Source organism: Oscarella lobularis, chromosome 18, assembly GCF_947507565.1.
Source record: "Oscarella lobularis chromosome 18, ooOscLobu1.1, whole genome shotgun sequence".
NCBI classification, from domain to species: domain Eukaryota; kingdom Metazoa; phylum Porifera; class Homoscleromorpha; order Homosclerophorida; family Oscarellidae; genus Oscarella; species Oscarella lobularis.
The window spans coordinates 1,762,094-1,780,393 of NC_089192.1; the positions used below are offsets into that span (position 1 = coordinate 1,762,094).

Sequence of the window (18,300 nt, forward strand, 5' to 3'; positions counted from 1 at the left end):
ACTCGTATAGCTACAGCGGAAAATCGTTCGTTTGACAAAATCCCGAGAGACTGGTACCTGGGATCGTCCACAACGCTGGTTTTGCTCTCCCGTCCTGTCTTCTTTTTACGTACTCTCCCTTACGTCTACTGAGCCCAAGACGTCTAGGCATTTTAATCTACACAGAAGCCATGGATTAGGAAGGCTCAAACTGATGAATAACAGTGGCGGCGGAATCATTGCCACGCCCACGCTGCGATGTGACCCTCCTTTCCCAGGACGGTAGAGCAGACTTAGCAGCGCTCAAGACAACAAGCGATTTTGCCCTCTACTGAGGACAGATGCGGCTACTGTATGCAACGCTACCAAAGAAATTTCGACAAAGCGTTAAACGGTAAGAGGTACGATAACTCACACAGGAAGACGCTGCGAAATCGCAGGCCACTGCGAATGGACGCTATACAACGCTAGAAATCCACCCGTGAGCAGTAGTTTAGACAACTGCGTGTCGTGAAATCAGGGAATCGAGTGCTCAGCATGATCACGGAAGGAGTACGAGGTACGAAACGATCGGATGCCCAATACTTGCCCGTCTACTCTCGGGCAGTAGTCCTTACACTACAGACTTATGCAAACACTCAACCGAAGAGAAGTGCACCTGAAGCGTTTGGGAAGATAGTGTCCTCCTCGACGATAAATGAATTTTCACGAACGATATACGGGCACTCAGTGAGACACGCATGGCGAGCAGTATGGAACCCTAAATCCAGTGTAAACTATCACGTGACACCGGGAGTTTCCAATCCCCTTTCTCTTCTATCTATGTTCTGACGGAAGCTGCGAGGAAGGCGCTTTGCCCTCCGTTCGTTTGTCGAGACGTTCTAAAGAGAGATCAGAATCGGCAAGAGCTTCATAATCCATGCTGCTGCACAATATATGCCGCGCATTATCGTTGTTTCAATCTTTTCTGTCTTCGAAATCTCAGCCAGGCGTTGCTGATAATTTGGCCGTAATTGCGCCGTCTCGCCGAGATCGTCCGCCGTCCAATTGGGAGACAGATGGAGAAGAAACGTCCACTGATCGTTATTTGGAGACAGTCCATGTGAATGCGTCTGAAAAATTCTTTATTGACTCCATTATAGCAGTAGGCCTATATAGACTATGTGAGATCAACGTTGTTAATGTTTTTAAACTGAGACCCAGAGCGTCACTACTGCCGCTACTCAAGTACTGAAGAGTGGCTTACTTGTGCAGCTAGCCCTCCACGCGTGCTCGCCCTCTAATAATCGTTTGGCGACATCGTTTAGAAGAATTTTGGCGGCTATTAGGCTTATGAGCTTCGCCAGCAGCTCGTCGACGAGATACATGGTTCCGAGGGATATCGCGCTCGTGGTGTGAACGGCTGGTAGCTCTGCGCTGCTGCCAAGACGCATTTTCATTGTTGTTCTTTACGCCCATACGGGAGCTCGTCAAGTGTCTGCGCTCAAATCATGTATGGAAGAATCTCTTGCTACGCAGTTCAAAAAAATCTCACAGGCAAGTCCTCCCAAATCGAAGACGAATACAGCGATCGTTTGTTTTCGACTTAGGCGACTCTCCAGCAGAAAAGAAAATATGACGAACTTGTCGAGAAGGCCAAGGCGCTGACGATGGAACGTCGCTTTCGAAAAGCACTTTAGGCGTACCAGGCGGCCATCGACCTCGTCCCAAACCCGAAATTCGTCCAACGCATAGCGGATCTCAACGTACGTGTCAAAAGAGAACTGGCTCCCCTTTTAGGGTCATGAGACTAAATCTTATTTTTCCTTAGGAAACGAAACGATCAGAATCGAGAGAGGAATCAGACGACAAGAACGACGACGAGTTCGTCGCAATCGATCACAAATTCGGTGCCGTCTCTGTATGACACTAGGGAGACATCTAATTAAGGCCATTTCTCCCCGTTCTGGTCCTTCTATGGCGGCCGCGCATGCAGAGTCTGACGTGAAGTTGATCTTGATCGTTCTTCTTTCGAAGTTTCCAAACGGCTTGACGATCGACAAGCTGTAGGCAAGCTTTCGGCAGTCAATGGGTCACGCTACACGGATTGCGGATTTTAATCTTTGATTGATAGCATGCCCAAAGCCATCTACAAGAATCGCGCTTAGCAGGGTCGCGAAATTCTGCATTCAATTCTTTTCAAAAAGCCTGACAACGTAATTCGTGTAAGATTATTCTTCGGTGAACAACATTATCTTGAGTGATCCGACGTTTGGCAGCATAAAACACACTACGCGGACAAAGATAGAGTTATAAAAGAGATAAAGATGCATGAAGGTAAGAACCAAAATGGAAGATTAGAATAAATTCTTTTTAATTTTTTTATACAGCCGGACTTGTCCCGATGAGAGAGCATGCCAACAGTAAGAAGAAACAATAAACTTTTCGCTTTCAATTAAGTTGGAGAGTGTCCAATTTGCTGGCTTAATTAAAAGGTAGGCAGTAATTTTACGTTGTGGAGTAATACAACGTAGTGATTTTAATAGTTAATAATTTTAATGTTTTAAGTGGATGCATACGGGCGGCAACAGTGGATGATGTTGCCCGTCTACTATGTAGACGGCAACCACAGATAATGTTGCATTCCTATTTGGCAAGAATGCATCTATTTTCCAATTTATATTTGTTGCATCTCTTTTTTGGCCAGTTGCCTGTATCCCAATTCACTGACGGCGTTTGATTCGTCCTTTTTTGCTTGAATGCATCTTTTTATATGGCTAGAGCGACCTCTAATCACGGCCGTTTCTGTATGAAACTTGGGCAAGCTCTAATAACGGCCGTCTCTGTATGATGCTGGGGCGACCTCTAATAACGGTCGTCTCCTTATGATGAAAAGTGAGCGTTCCCGCCAAAGCTGTTTTGTCGTTAGATTGATATTTGAGCTTTTTTGTACAACTTAAATGACGGCTGGCACATTATAAATCGGGTAAACTGCTTAAGAGAAGGATATCTGGCAAAATTACGAACTGGCACTTGCCAACTACGATCATAAATGCGACAGAATTATCGACATAATTATCGACATAAATATCGTAGGACAATCATTTTTATGTTGTTCGTTGAGCAGGAGGACGGCGATTTTCGTTGCAGCTAGGAGCATTGAAACGAGAGGAGTGTTCCTGGACGGTTTTCTGTCCGAATGAATGAAAACTCTGTAGACTTTCTGAAATATCTTTTGCTATTTTTAAACTTGAAACGTAAATGTCCGAGAGGTCGAGAATATCTCGGAAACAGCGGATGATAGAGGGGCGAAGTCCATCAATTATATTTTTACAGAAACACCTTTACCTTTGCAACATCATATCAACTGCATCGCTTATATTAGTTTTAGGCCCGGAGAAAACGATAGAAAACGATCCCTGCTCTTGCTCGCGCTTACCACAGCCAGGTAATTCAACGAGAACCGGCTCGCGGCGCTGTACTGAGTCAAATAATCTGTGGAGCGTTTGTTTGATCATCAACGTAAACGTCTAAGCGTAGCGCACGTTTGATTGCTCAATATGCAGCGCCTTGATTTTTCTGACAAAGCGTACCATCGTCGTCGCGTATGCGTTTGCTTTTCGCGTCCGAATAGCGATCAAACCGCTCTAGAAAAGACTCACAATGCACTTCGCGATTACTTCTTCGCGTCTACTATAGAGTAATGGTATTATCACCTGATCAAATTTTTCTTTGCAAGATGAATGACAATGCATACTGTAAATAGCTAATTTCAATTCTGTAGCGATATTACCATCGGAATGTCATACCATTATAACAAATACACCGCAGTCAGAGCCGTTTTTCTGAATTGAAAGTTCTCCTTAAAATTGAAACGCAACTTATAAAGAGTGTTTTAATCTGAATGTCTTATAAGGCAAACCCATCTGCTAAATTTTGAACATGTTCATTTTGACGTGGTTGTAGCGGAAGGCGACACCAAGCGCATAAGATCTCTAAACAATCAATACATCGCTTTGTCACTATACGTTCGTATTGGTCATTACAATAGAAGCTGTTTCAAATGTTTGTTGTCCATGCCACCAAGGGGTCTAAAACATAAACAACTTTGTCTTTTAAAGAAGCAACCTAAAAAGGAACATCAGCAAAAATATCATATGATAAAGCCTCTTACGCCCAGTAACCAATGACAGATGTCATGAAGAGGCATGATAACGTATTCCGGATTTTCTAAGGATGATATGTCCTGAAGTCATTGTATAGTAATACATTACGTTAATTGTTTAACGTGTACGCGCAAAATCCAACGAGAAATCTCTTCCAAACGTCTATCTTTCAGCACTGCTGACCACTGCAAGTCTACGACAAGCGCAGACTCCGTCTTTTGGCCGTTTGACAAAGCGTCATGAGAAATATGTAAAAACGCGTTTATAGCCTTTACAAAAGGGCATCACGTCAAGTACAAACAATTTATTTAGCTTACGCCATCTGTCAGCCATCCTTTTTTCTTCCAAAGTGTCACTAAGTCTTGGAGAAATAAGGTAAAGTTTGCTACCGCTCCAAGGACACGATCGTGACGAGCTGTAGCAAGTTTGGTAACAATTTCCTGTAAGAGCGCTTTTGTTAAGACATACTTCTATTATGGCATTTAAATAACTAGAGTGATTTGTTTAAAGTACCTTTACGGATTTGTGGCTTGAGACGGATTGCATAAAGCAGCTTTCTGGCCAGCAATCAAAATCAAGTTCACTTTCCTTAACAGTAAACTCTACCATAACAGCACAAGCCTTTTTACGAATTACATAAAACATGCTTTCACCGCTCACCTTCTGAGCTGGAAATTTGATCGGCTATTTGGGAGCTAATGGCGCTGTCGGTAACAGCGTCTTTTTCAATAATAATTGTCGTGTTACTGCAAGAATCCAATGCAGTAGCATCAAAACTATCGGATTCTTCCTCATAAACGGCGGTGCCTGAATTCAATATTATTGTATTAGTATACGGTTGACTGAATTACTCTGTAAAAACATATGTGCAATATAAGTTTACAAACTTTTGCGGATGTATGTGTGTTCGTCCTGTATTTGAGTTACAGGCGCTGTGTTATCTCCGCAGTACAATGAACTTTCATTGTGTTGTTCAAATTCTATAAAATAACCAATGTGTAATAAATTCACTACAATCCTTATGAATCAATGGCGACGGTCTGACGCACTAGCAATTTCACTACAATCCTTATGAATCAATCGGGACGTTCTCACGCTCTAGTAATTTCCCTACAATCCTTTTGAATGAATGTGGACGGTCTAACGCTTTAATTCAATGGGGACGGCCTCACTGTTCTAGTAATTTCACTACATTCCTTATGAATCAATGGCGACGGTCTGACGCACTAGCAATTTCACTACAATCCTTATGAATCAATGGGGACGTTCTCACGCTCTAGTAATTTTCCTACAATCCTTATGAATGAATCGGGAAGTTCTCACGCTTTAGTAATTTCCCTACAATCCTCATGAATAAATGTGGACGGTCTAACGCTCTAATTCAATGGGGACGGCCTCACTGTTCTAGTAATTTCACTACAATCCTTATGAATCAATGGCGACGGTCTGAGGCACTAGCAATTTCACTACAATCCTTATGATTCAATGGGAACGGCCTCACTGCTCTAGTAGTTTCATTACAATCAATTTGAATATATGGGGACGGTCTGACGCTCTAGCAATTTCACTACAATCCTTATGAATCAATGGGGGCTGCCTCACGCTCTAGTAATTTCACTACAATCCTTATGAATCAATGGGGACCCGTACACAATGAATCATTTGCTCGTAAGTAAAATTTGCTACTGATAGTTTACAGAATCCGCGTCAATTTCTGTATTTTTTAGGGTAGGCAACAGCTTCACGTTTATAACTACACAACCGAATTCGGATTGCTATCTGTAGGTAACAGTAGATACAGAGAGGTCTTGTACAAAGATTGGGTTTAGCATTTTGACCATTACCACCACCATTACCACCACAGCTCCCATCCAAATGATTTGATTTGTTTCATAATTTGATTTGTTTATAATAGCCGGTTTTCACTAGACATTGTCCAGTTTCGAGCGCCTGCTGATTGTCTGATTAAAATACGGTAGTGCAGCAGCTGATGTGCTTGTATTTGTACCAGATTGAGAGAGAAGGTCTGTGAATTTAGGACACTGCTAAGGGATTTTTCAATTATGATTTATCTTGTCACGTGAATACAGCAGTGGTTGATAATAACCGTGATGCGCAGTGATGGCCCAAGCTTACTTTGTAGAAGTATCAAAGTTCTACGTTAACGTCTCCGACGTGGCCTGCCAATTGAAACTCCCCGGAAACACAGAACCAGGAGGGCGAATCTCGATCGCACGCGTAGGCTGGAAATCGTCATCTCAGTACCACACTCAAGTATCTCTCGATGAAAGCGCACAAGGCCGCGAATTAGTGCGCATTGTCATCTTCCCCTCAGCCGCCCTACGAACAGACGAACATCAATATCAGTTCGTCTACGTTGACGCTTCAGGCAAAGCACGCGTGGCAAGCCAGCCGTTTGCCTTCGCGGAGACCTCGACCGACCACAGTCTGTCTTCGTACGAAGTAATTGACGAGAGTCGGACAACGGACGCTTCTGAAACCAAGCGGTTTCAGGCAGGGAGTGTCGAGAAAACTTTCGAAGTCGAAGACTTGGTGAAGGGAAATTCCCCATGCGGACGTCTGGCGATTCCGGCTCAAAATACCGATGATGCTACCGTGGAAAAGACTCCCAACGATGATGATGATGATGACGAGAAGAGTTTGCCACCACCTGAAATTCATCCTACGTCATCATCGAGTTCGAACTGTTCTGATGACCAAGATGAGGAAGTTGATGATATAGGAAGCGGCTCGCCTTTTGGAGGAAAATGCCAAGGATGTGGCTCGTGTTTCTGAGGAAAATGTGAAATTTCTTACTGAGCAAGTGACAACGTTCAATGGTCAGCTGGCGGGTTTTGTGTTTGTGGATAGCGTATCACGTGGAGACGAGTTCAATCGCATTAGGAAATTGTGAAAGAGTGAGAAATTGGCTTACGAGAAGGCGGAAAAGAGAAATTCTGAGATGTCAGAAAAGGTGCTAAAAGAGAAGGTCGAATTAAAGAAAAAATGGAGAGTCTTATCAATCGGATTGAGTTACTCGAAAAGGAAAAAAATGAAGAGATCGACCCATTGAAGAAGAAGCTTGAATTGAGTGAAAACCAAGTGCTGAATCTAACGGAGAAGTTAGAAGAAGCGGAAAACGAATTGAAAGGAAAGAACGAAGAGTGTACCGACCTCTTTCGCAAGCTGGGCAAAATGGAAGGCCAGCGTGCCGTACGGGACAAAAAACTCGAATTGAAGGAAATTCAGACTGAAGTTCTCTTCTCTAAAGCGATGAGAAAAGAGATCGCCTTGCCGAATAAACGGAGTGCTGGCGACGAGCCAATTCAATTGCGAAGCGCTTCGTTGGATTTTCAAGATATCACCATAGCAACGCCGCCGAGTTATCAACGTCCCGGAGGCGATCTTTCCCTCGGCGAAGTTTCGCTTTTGAAGTCGGAGAAACGACGCGAAAAGAAAAAGTCACGTGACGACGGAGACGAGGATCGACGTCATATTCGGCGTGACTACGATTCCAGCTGCGGCGGCGTGGAAAGAGAAGAAAAACGAGAGCGACGACGACGAAGAAAGAAATCGCCGCCCATCGTCGCCGTCGTCGTCAAAGCGACGACCCTTCCCTCCGCTCCCCCGGACGACGACAACGAATCAATGGGGACGGTCTCACGCTCTAATAATTTTACCACAATCCTTATGAATCAATGGAGACGGTCTCACGCTCTAATAATATCACTGCAATCCTTATGAATCAATGGGGACGGTCTCGCGCTCTAATAATTTTATTACAATCCTTATGAATCAATGGAGACGGTCTCACGCTCTAATAATATTACTGCAATCCTTATAAATTAATGGGGAAGGTCTCACGCTCGAATAAATTCATTACAATCTTTATGAATCAATGGGGACGGTCTCACGGTCTAATAATTTCACTGCAATCCTTATGAAGAATTGCCGTCGCGATGTCCAGTTTGCGAGAAACCGTACGCGTCCGATTTGGACGCCGTTTCTCGACGTCGACACTGCGAACATTTCGAAGCGCGTTAGATTCGATCTCATATAGCTGCTGACTGCGATCCTTTTGTTTTTATAAGATAAAACAAGGGGTGGTTTGTCCTATGAATTATATTAAGAGGAGAATAGCACGAAGGCCGCACCTGAGAATCTGTGCCGTAAATGAGAGGAGAATCGTCGTCCTTAACCGGGATATTTTGATTTACGCGCCAACCCGGATAAAATGGCGGCGTTCAAACATAGACATACGGAGCTGACATACAGTATGTGAGGGGGCATGTGAGGGGGCATGTGAGGGGGCATGTGAGGGTACATGTGAGGGGGCCATTGGATCCCGCCTAAATATTAACGAACATGCTCAGTGAAAGTCGCCCCTGCTCCTCGCGGTGACGTCAGGATCGGAGCAACGTGTCGACTTCTACGCGCATTTATTTACCGAAGAACGACGGCCGAAGGTTCTCTCAACATCGATCGCATCATTTCTCACCTTCTCGAAGGTATTCCGATGGGAAAACGACCGATTTCGCGAAGCAATCGCATCGCTTCTTCTAGTGCGTGGCTGCCGGCCGGGAAAGACGGTCAATTTTACCGAACAAGAGGTCCGCGGCTTGTGCGTCAAGTCGCGCGAACTCTTTCTCGCTCAACCGATGCTCCTCGAACTCGAAGCACCGTTAAAAATATGCGGTAACGACGAGACGCGAGTTGGCGTCGCTATTTTGGATCAAATATATCGAATAGAGGGGACATCCACGGCCAGTACACGGATCTACTGCGATTGTTCGAGTACGGCGGCTTTCCGCCCGAAGCGAACTATCTCTTTCTCGGCGATTACGTCGATCGGGGCAAGCAATCGCTCGAAACAATTTGTCTTCTCCTCGCCTTTAAGATCAAGTATCCCGAGAATTTCTTCCTGTTGCGCGGCAACCACGAGTGCGCGAGCATCAATCGCATATACGGTTTCTACGACGAATGTAAGTCGCGACGAATCGATGAATGAAAATGACCGATGACTGAATGTGTGTCTCTCTCTCACACAGGCAAGCGCCGGTACAACATCAAACTGTGGAAAACGTTTACGGATTGTTTCAACTGTTTGCCGATCGCCGCGATTATCGACGAAAAGATATTCTGCTGTCACGGAGGTAAGAGAAAGAGAAAGAGAGACAGGGCGCGCGGGCGGGAGGGGCGTGGCAGGGCGGGAGAGGCGTCTCTCGTACGCAAACCCCACATGTATTCACGTAGGTCTTTCTCCCGATCTTCACTCGATGGAACAAATACGAAGAGTCATGCGACCTAAGGACGTTCCCGATACAGGTTTCCCCTCCGCGTGGGCGTTGGTCTTTGTTTTAAAAATCCCACGTGGGCGTGTCGTCTAGGATTGCTTTGTGACTTACTCTGGTCCGATCCCGATATGAACGTAAATGGATGGGGCGAGAACGATCCCGGCTTTTCTTTCACTTTCGGCTCGGATATTGTTTCCAAGTTTCTCGGTTGACACGACCTTGATCTAATATGTCGAGCGCATCAAATGAAATCACTGTTTTTTTGTAGCTATTTTTCCTGCATGTCATTGTCTTCTTTAGGTTGTAGAAGATGGTTACGAATTTTTTGCCCTGCGGCAATTGGTTACGCTATTCTCCGCGCCCAATTATTGCGGGGAATTTGACAATGCCAGTGGCATGATGAGTGTGGATGAGACGCTAATTTGCTCATTTCTGGTAAAAATATATGTCTCTCCTCGTTTTAATAGAGAGTGCATAATCTTTTTATAGATTCCGAAGCCGTCTGAAAAGAAAACGAAGTATCAAAACGGCGGTTGGAATTCGGATCAGCCTGTGACGCCGCCGAGAGGCCAGGTGCTTACAGCTTTGATTGTTTAAACTAGCTGTAGCTCGAAAAAATGGGTGGTTAGGGGGATTGTACGTACTGTATCTGCTGAAAGCGTTTGTCTAACTGAACTGCCTCCCCTTCTCTCTGTCGTTCGTACGTACCTATACGTCAGCTCAATTTTGGTGAAATAAAATATTTAGTAAGATTTCGTTTGGGCTAAAACTGTTCTTCTTCTTGCGTATTAGTAACTGTTTCCTTTTGTCTCGGTACCTGAGTACCGAAACAGTTCTCGGGGTCAAAAAAATTTTTGTCGTTGCGTACCGGAAAAGTGGTTGGGGGTACATTGTTGCGACTGCGTCCGTCAGGTGTCCGATACATTGTAGTTGTGCACCTGGGTATTTGTTAGGGTCCTTGTCTTTTCGTTTCGGCAAAATTTCGGTCGTTTTGTGAAACAGGATGTGACGTCACAGAAGTTTGGAATGCCGTTTGCATCTAGTTTGCATCTGATTAGCAGGCTTCTTGCTGTGGGGGGTGGATCCGTTTCCGCCTTCTCAGAGAAGTTTGGAATGCTCGTTTGCATCTAATTACCGGGCTTCTTGATGTGGGTGGTGCATACGTTTCAGCCTTCTTTCTCGGAATCATGAACGCTTAGTTTTGTCGTATGGAAGCCTGCTTATATTAGGCACCAATTGAAGCTGAGAGGTTCGTTTTCAGTCACTCATACTGGGAAAGTGAAGTATTCAATTGTCACAAGAAAGGGACCCCCGTGGTTTGGTGCACAAGACTCGATGGTATGGTGGATTTCAGCGCGTTTATTTCTGCAACAGGGACTATGATAAGCAGTACAGCATGCGTGAGTAGTTGAGTCTGAATGAGCGGCGAATGAGGCGTGTTCTATTTTGACTACAGTGCGGTAGAGAGGCGGTTTGCTTATTTTGACTGGTACGGTGGTGAGTGTTTAGGCGACCCACCAATGTCCCACGAGAAAGTGTTGATCTGAAAACTGATACCGTCACGCCTCCCTACCACGTCTAGACAATCTGCCACGAGAAAGTGTGGATCTGAAAACTGATACCGTCACGCCTCCCTACCAGGTCTAGACACAACTACACGCGTAGCGTGAAACGGTCGAGTTTGAGCAAACCGGCTCGGCCGTTCGACTCGGATTCGGTATCATATCGAAAACGATGAAATGGATGACGGAGTCCATTGACCGTCCCAATTGGAACATGTCCGTCGATTCGTCGGTGTCGTAATCGATGACGACAGATTTGTCTCGATTGATGGTCATCGAGACGCTGTGACTGTAGCTGGAAGTCGACTGTTGCTCCTGCTTCAGCAGACTTTCCTAGAAAAAAAAACAAGAAAAATCAGAACATAGAAGCCAGCATGACGTCATCACGTTAATATATGACTAGCTCTAATCGGGTAAGGAGAAGGGCGTTCCGTACTTTCGATTGTGCCGGACGCGTGACGATCGTTCGCTGATTCATCACCTTGACGCCGTTCCCTCGCGGTCGTCGACTGAGAACGAACTTGTTCCGATAGCGACCGTCGCTGCCGCCGCTCGGCGAACCGTTGAAACTGTAAGAGAAACAAGAGACAAAACGGAAACGCCGCGGCGCGATGAATTTATGCGCATTAGAGAACGGAGAGGAGCGAATTGGAAAACAAGGGGGCGCGACGCAAACACACAGGATGCTTCCCACGATCGGGTGCCCACAATAAGGAGATGAGGTCCGGGTTCTTTCCTCCTTTGTTCGACGATCGTTTTTCTCTCTTACCCGACGACGACTAACTCGCCGTAGACGATTTGCGTTTGATGCGTTTTGGAACGTTTGCGACGACGTGGGACGCCACAGTCGCTCTCTTGACTCGATCCGTATTTCGATAGGTAGGCGCTGTCGTCTGTCGTTGCCATTCTCCGGTAAACAAGGTAGTATTATCTCTGATGAGACGAGCTACAGTACACGCAAATAACTTCGCACGCCTCGAGTCGACGGGCACTCTTTGAACGGGGGGCAGACAGTTCACTCTTTGCGTGAAAGAGGGTCACGTGCAACTTATATCAGAGCCACGCGTGATGTACATGGTTGGGCCATGGTTACGTCTTCGTAAGAGCAACCTAGAGAACACCAGTGATAAATATGCAACGTGTGACGCTGTTAGATCAAGAGATATATTTCTCTCGCTGATCTAGCAGAGTAGGGCGACAAACCAAGTACGTCCACATGAAACGCGTGACGGTCATCAAGTACAAGATCGCTTTCAGCACGGCCAATTCCTTTTTTTGAACGTCCGAAATCGTCTTCAAAAACGATTTCTTCCACGCATAGAACTTGATAACCTAGAGCACGCGAATTATTCAAATGAAAAAATACCTCCTCGGTCGGTTGAGTGTACCTTGATGCCACTGAGAGCTTCGTTGATAAGCTTAATCCTCTCGTCCTTATATTTCATCTGCTTGACCTTATAATGACAACGATGCTCCAATTTCATCGTCATATTAGAGTTCCCACTTTCTATCTAACCTGCAATTTTTTGGCGGGTATCAACAGTATCAACACGGCCAAACCTGCGAGAGTGAACACACCGATCGTTTCCCACAAGAAAAACATTGCCAAAATGATTTGACACGGAGCCGACCAAACCATTTGAATATAAGGCATCAGATCGAGAAAACGTCTCGTGTCCACCGCCATCACAGTCGACTCCCTTCGAGACTGATCATTCATTCGCAACGCCTGGGAGACAAGAAAATTGAGACTACACTTTTACCACATAGAGCACATCCTTTCTCTACTTTTCGATATACGGCGCTGATGATTGCCGTCTTGACGCGCAGTCCCGTGCGATAGCATTGATGGAAGTACTGATGCAAAAGCAGAGACTGCGCTTGGGCGCTGAAGAAGAGAAGAACGGCGTAGACGTAGCCGCGCCACACGGGAATCGATTTGTTGTTTTTTATTTTCATTTTTATTGAAGCAAGACTGTATGATAACTGACTTGAGAAGTTGAGGCCCGATAAACGTCAAGACGTCCTGACCGAATTTGAAGGCGGCAGCGGTGAGCATCAGCCCTTTGGCGAGAGCCAAGGATAGAGACGGCGTTGCTGCCTTGGGACCGCGCCGATCGACTTTGTCGTGCAGTGGAATCATTGCTATTTTGTCCAGGGATTCGAGGCTCCCGTTCAAACCATTGCTGTCATATTTGACGTGCGATGGCGGCTGCGATTTTCGACCTTTTTTCACTCTGAAATCAGGCACGATTAATTAAGGTCCCATATATTTATTTGCCTTTCTCTTTCTTACTTCGCCTTGTTGACTTCGCAATTCCACGCGTTTAGGAACCGAGGCACAACCACTTTAGCCTTATCACCGGGAAAGAGATGGAAGAGATCGTCGGTCAGTGGACGCTTGTATCCGGTAAAAATCATACTAAATTGCACCATTTCGATTATCCTGAGGAGAGATTTTAGATGTCAACGTTCACACCTCGTCATCCACCAAAAGGAAATCTTCGAGAGAAACGTTGCCTTAGTCCCAAGACACACTTTCTAAATAGAGAGTCGACGTTCCATACAGGGCTGCTAAATTGTTAGTACAAACCCAATCGCTGTCAAGAAGATCATAATGAGGCGTCCGATCCGGCATTATGGACAGCACAAACGAGATCAGAATGAGAACGAATTTGACTACAGATAAAGTGAGATGAAACGTGATGTCGTGTCCAGCCGTAGAAAAAGACACAGCCTAGTACACATACCCATCAAAAAAATATCACCACGCAAAAGATTACTCGTACGCCGTATGTGTTTATGAGTATGTAGGTGCGAAGACGCAAGGAGCCGTAGATGAGCATTAGAAGCCAGAATAGAAGCAGTGTACCCGGTGCTCGAGCGCCCCGATAGCGGAACCATTGAATACTCAGCACTACCAACACCTAACAGAATACACTATATAAACTGTCTAGTCTATGATGACAAATAAAATAGCTGGAGATAGATACTGATAGGATGCCACTTGGCTAGCACCGAACGTCTCCCATTGGGTATAGCTTACAACTCGAGCGAGATCCACGAGCCCCGTCAAGCCCAAACTCGTAAGAGTTTTAGAGGGTGCAAAACGCGACCATGAAGACACGTCGAGGACGGCGCCTTTAGCGAATTACGTCGGAAGGGCAGCTTAATTTCGCTAACTATCTACTGCATTCAATAGCGGAACGTCTTGGCAATTTCGTAGAGCCATTGGTTTAAACAAATTCACAATGGCAAAAAAGCGAGAGGGTGAGTAAAATTTATGCAAAGGGCAGGTGTTTTTGTGCCTTATGCGGTGACCGAACACTCATGAACGACCATATAAGCGTCAGTTTATATCCAAAGTATCAGTTTTTGAAAATAATTCTCCTACTTACTGAGGCGCCTGCACAATGTTATACGGGACTTCACAGCTCCAACCAGGAAAAGTCACTTGATAAGGAGCACTTTCACATCCCTCTCCTTCTACGACGATGATCGCTTGTACTACGCATGTACCAAATATAGCCAGTTAACTACTTCCCGAAATTTGCGATAGCTTTTTTCTGGTACTAATCGGACGTTGGAAAGGTTAATATGCATTTGGCAAGATAAAAGCGTAAATGCCTTTAGATTAGAAAAGGCGCTTGGTTCGGTCAGGCGAGGAGAAAGGCTTAAGCAAAATTCTGAAAGTACCGAACGAGAACCTTTCGGTACATGCGTGGTACATTTGATCTCCATCATGTGAGACGAGGCACGCAACAAGGAGGAGCCAGAAACATAGTCTAGTAGTATTCGTTCACCAAGTCGCTGCATGGCTTTAGTGAGTTTTGAATCATTTTCAAGAAAAAGAAAATTGAGCAAAAACAATCAATGTGGAAGAAAAAAGAAAGAAACAGCGCAAAAACAATCAGTGTCAAAGAAAAATAGCAGAGAGAACACGTACAATCAGCCAAGCTCACGAATCAGCGCAGAAGTCCCAGAAGACAGCCTGAGGCTAATCAGGAGTCATTAACCACGTTCGCCGACTTCGTCACCGGCGGCGACCAGAGGGCGGATTCCTTGCTTCTCCTACTCCGAAGAAACCCGGGTCGGGCTCGACCGGCAAGCCGTCGAGTATTCCTGCCCAATCGAAGTCGTCATTTGAGCGGCGACTCGGAGTCGGAAATCGTTTTCCAACCCAATCGCCGACTTGTTCACTTGAGCGACGACCCGTGGGCACATTGGAGCCGGTTGAGCTGGCAGAATTGCGGCCGAAACTGTACTCTGGTGGTCGTCAACAAATGTTACGACAAGAAGCGACAACGCAACCGCGCCGAAAATCCCTGAAAGCCCCGCCTCTCCTCTGCCAGGTAGCTGTGATGAGTTGGTAAATTCAAATGAGAAGGTTGTATGACCGTAAGTTAACTAGATAAAAAAGATACGCTGTTCACTCGTTGATCATCGCACTACACACAAAACGTTCATCAGCTTGTCGTCAGAAAACTCAGAATACCCGTTGGAAAGACGATATTTGATCAGACAATGGGGAAAGACTGCAAGAGAAGAGATCTTTTCTAAAATGGCTGCATCACATGATCAAATTATTCAATTAGTAAAGCGTCGTCGCAGTCGACCTCGCCGTCGCAACGCCAACTGTAAAAAACGCATCTTCCGTTCTGGCATTGAAATTCATAACGTAAGCCAGCGGCGACCTATATTTCTGCATCAACCAACACGGGGAAGAGTTTACGACGAAAATCATGTATGAAAACGCGCCGAGCGCAACTTAAACGACGGAAAAGCACGTCCAGAAAAGCCCCAATGAATAAAAATTATAGATTCTTGTCTACGTTGGAGAGATCCTATCTCTCAAAGTGTCTTGAGTTGAAGATCAAAGTCTTGCGACGTCGCGGCCTCCCATGCAGTCTCCCACGGACCAATGAAGAAAAGAGTAAGCTAAAAGAAAGTTTGCTGCACGTACGCTGAGCACCACAAAAACAGGTCATTGATCACAGTCAACGCTTGGGCTGAACGCTTGGACTGAACGCTTGGGCATCCAGCTGTGTCAATCGAGAGTTCGGTTGCAGACCGGTACTGTATAGCCTCTTGATCCCTAGCACATCCGGGGCATGTGCTCGTCTGGGGGGCTTCTATACATGAGTCGGTACGTTTCATGAAATTAAGACGCCCCATACTAATATTTGGTGGAGAATCCGGGTAAGGCACGAAACAACAAGCAAGAGGAAAGCGCGAGATAGGCCCGGGATGAGTGGGGACTGATTAGTCGGTAAACGGGTTTGGCCAGCTCGTTGCACCGTGTCTTCCTGAACTACTATGTCGCCGTCGGGCGATAAACCGGAAGTTGTGTTCGAGTGTTGATTACTCGGTGAATGAACCACGTCGCCGCGAGTGGCAGCGAGAGGTCGTTGGCTTGAGAGGCGGAGGTATACGCGTAGCGAGTGTATGGGCTTGTTTCGGTGGGCGTATTGGTGGGCGTGTCGGTGTTTTGAAGGGTCGTCCTCAACGTGTTTTGTCACTTGTTTTCTTTGGGTTTGGACGTGATCTGACCCTGGGAATGGGGTGGATCGGAATGAGCAGACGGCGGTGGGATAGGCTCGTATTCAGCCTGTTATCTGGGCGGCTCTTACTGCGTGAGCCTGGATAACAGGCTGGAGACACTGCTTTTTTGTGGGGCGTAGATAAGGCGTGGTTGGGCGTCGGTTGTTATGGCGTCGGCCAATAAGCGACGAGCTTCGCCAAACTGGGCTGCAGTCTCTGATTGGTCACGTAGAGTCATGTGATCAATTAACGTCATTGTAAGTGTTGGGAAAGACGTCGACGTCAATTGATCACATGACCCTAAGAGACGAATCAGAGACTGCAGCCCAGTTTGGCGAAGCTCGCTGCTTAAATGCCGATGCAAAAACAACACACGCCCAACACACGCCTTATCGACGCCCCACAAACAAGCTGTGTCTCCAGCCTGTTATCCAGGCTCACGCAGTAAGAGCCGCCTGGATAACAGGCTGGATACGAGCCTAGCGGTGGGAAGGCGCGAGGAGATAACGACTACAAAGAGACGCCCAAAGAATGTCACGTCGATCGTCGCGGAGTCAGATGTAAAAGCGCTGCCCGATTCTATACGTGAATCAGTTGTGAACGACAGTCGGGAGCGTCATGGTAAAATCGAGATATATGTCTTTTCCAGTTTCTCTATCAAAAAGCTGCCCTGTCGGCGAGGTGTACGATTTTCACGACAAACGATGCAGGAAACTGATTTGTCTTTCCACAGTGGACAATCAGCAATGCCACAGCAAATCGGCTAGATTTGAGTTGATTCTCGCCGCCAATGTCTCAAGTAAACAATAAAGAAGAAATTTCAATATTACTGATCTGAGCGATGCCATTGAAATGCTGATTAGCGATTCCATTGAAGAGATCGACTTCCATCATTGCTCGACGTACGCTGGACGCCGTCGGGAGAGCTATAGCCGCTGCGAATCGGCGACGGCCAGTGCGCGACAGCTTTCTTCGAAAACGCCGCCTTGAGGATAGATCGCGTCCGCTCCATGTCGTCGCTTCGCTGTTATCAAAACGATTGGAGTCGAGTGATGCTCTGCTTTCATGCGACAGGTCCGCGGCTAGTCTCCACGAGAGGAACGCTAGCTGAGCACGAAGCGCTCGATCGTCTTTCCCGGATGCGACGAGAACCGCCTATTAATTTCCGAAACCTACAGCGGTAGAGAAGCTAGAAACGCGAATTCTACGACGACGTTTGCCTTTGCCTTGATCATTCGCGCATTCGCTACGACGAATTTCGTCGTTGCGCTTTTCGCTTCGATGCGGATCGCTGTTCTGGCTCCCCGTGCCCGTCTCGACTTTGTTCTCCTCTCGATGAAATAACCGAAGAGCCTGCAGCGTACGTGTGCTGGTAGCACTTTAAGGAGATAGATTCGTGCGAGCAGCTGATCGAACATCCTCGCTACGAACCACCGGCCAAGAGAGTCGCTGCCGTATACAGGTTTGCATTACGTAACTTGTATTAGCATTATGCTAATTTGATTTCGCAGCCTACCTGCACGGAAGTGTCCGATTTGGATAGAACTCGGGGTATTACCGAGCTTGCCAGAACAAAAGCCGAAATGGGACGCATGCAGAGTGAGTTGTCGAGGTGTCGCCGTCGGATATTGGACTTAGAAGACGAGAACAGGAGGAGTCTCGGTCGAATCCCGGTAATTGAGCAGACAGGTCTCAATCTGCATTTTAGCATTTAATTAATATCCTACTAATAGACTTATCTGGGTTGATGAAATCTTCCAGAAGGCTCTCATCGGCAGG

The 18,300-nt window shown here is 46.2% G+C and overlaps 2 protein-coding genes, 1 long non-coding RNA gene and 1 pseudogene across 3 annotated transcripts; 2 read left to right on the forward strand and 2 right to left on the reverse strand.

The window, feature by feature from the left end:
* The first annotated feature begins 6,245 nt into the window (after positions 1 to 6,245).
* On the forward strand, positions 6,246 to 6,920 carry LOC136198164 (calcium-binding and coiled-coil domain-containing protein 2-like). Its single transcript, XM_065988073.1, has one exon. The coding sequence runs from the start codon at positions 6,246 to 6,248 to the stop codon at positions 6,918 to 6,920; it is 675 nt and encodes a 224-aa protein (XP_065844145.1).
* A 210-nt stretch (positions 6,921 to 7,130) lies between these two features.
* Positions 7,131 to 10,015, forward strand: LOC136198165 (serine/threonine-protein phosphatase PP1-beta catalytic subunit-like; annotated as a pseudogene).
* A 747-nt stretch (positions 10,016 to 10,762) lies between these two features.
* LOC136197773 (E3 ubiquitin-protein ligase pellino homolog 2-like) lies at positions 10,763 to 12,009 on the reverse strand. The gene is made up of 3 exons (XM_065987597.1): positions 11,750 to 12,009; positions 11,417 to 11,549; positions 10,763 to 11,313 (listed from the first exon to the last, which is right to left on the reverse strand). The coding sequence occupies exons 1-3, from the start codon at positions 11,884 to 11,886 to the stop codon at positions 11,062 to 11,064; spliced, it is 522 nt and encodes a 173-aa protein (XP_065843669.1). The 5' UTR covers positions 11,887 to 12,009; the 3' UTR covers positions 10,763 to 11,061.
* Positions 12,010 to 12,290: 281 nt separating this feature from the next.
* LOC136197815 (uncharacterized) lies at positions 12,291 to 12,510 on the reverse strand. Its single transcript, XR_010672606.1, has 3 exons — positions 12,497 to 12,510; positions 12,369 to 12,434; positions 12,291 to 12,312 (listed from the first exon to the last, which is right to left on the reverse strand). It is a non-coding gene; the product is annotated as an uncharacterized lncRNA (long non-coding RNA).
* Between the last annotated feature and the right edge of the window lie 5,790 nt (positions 12,511 to 18,300).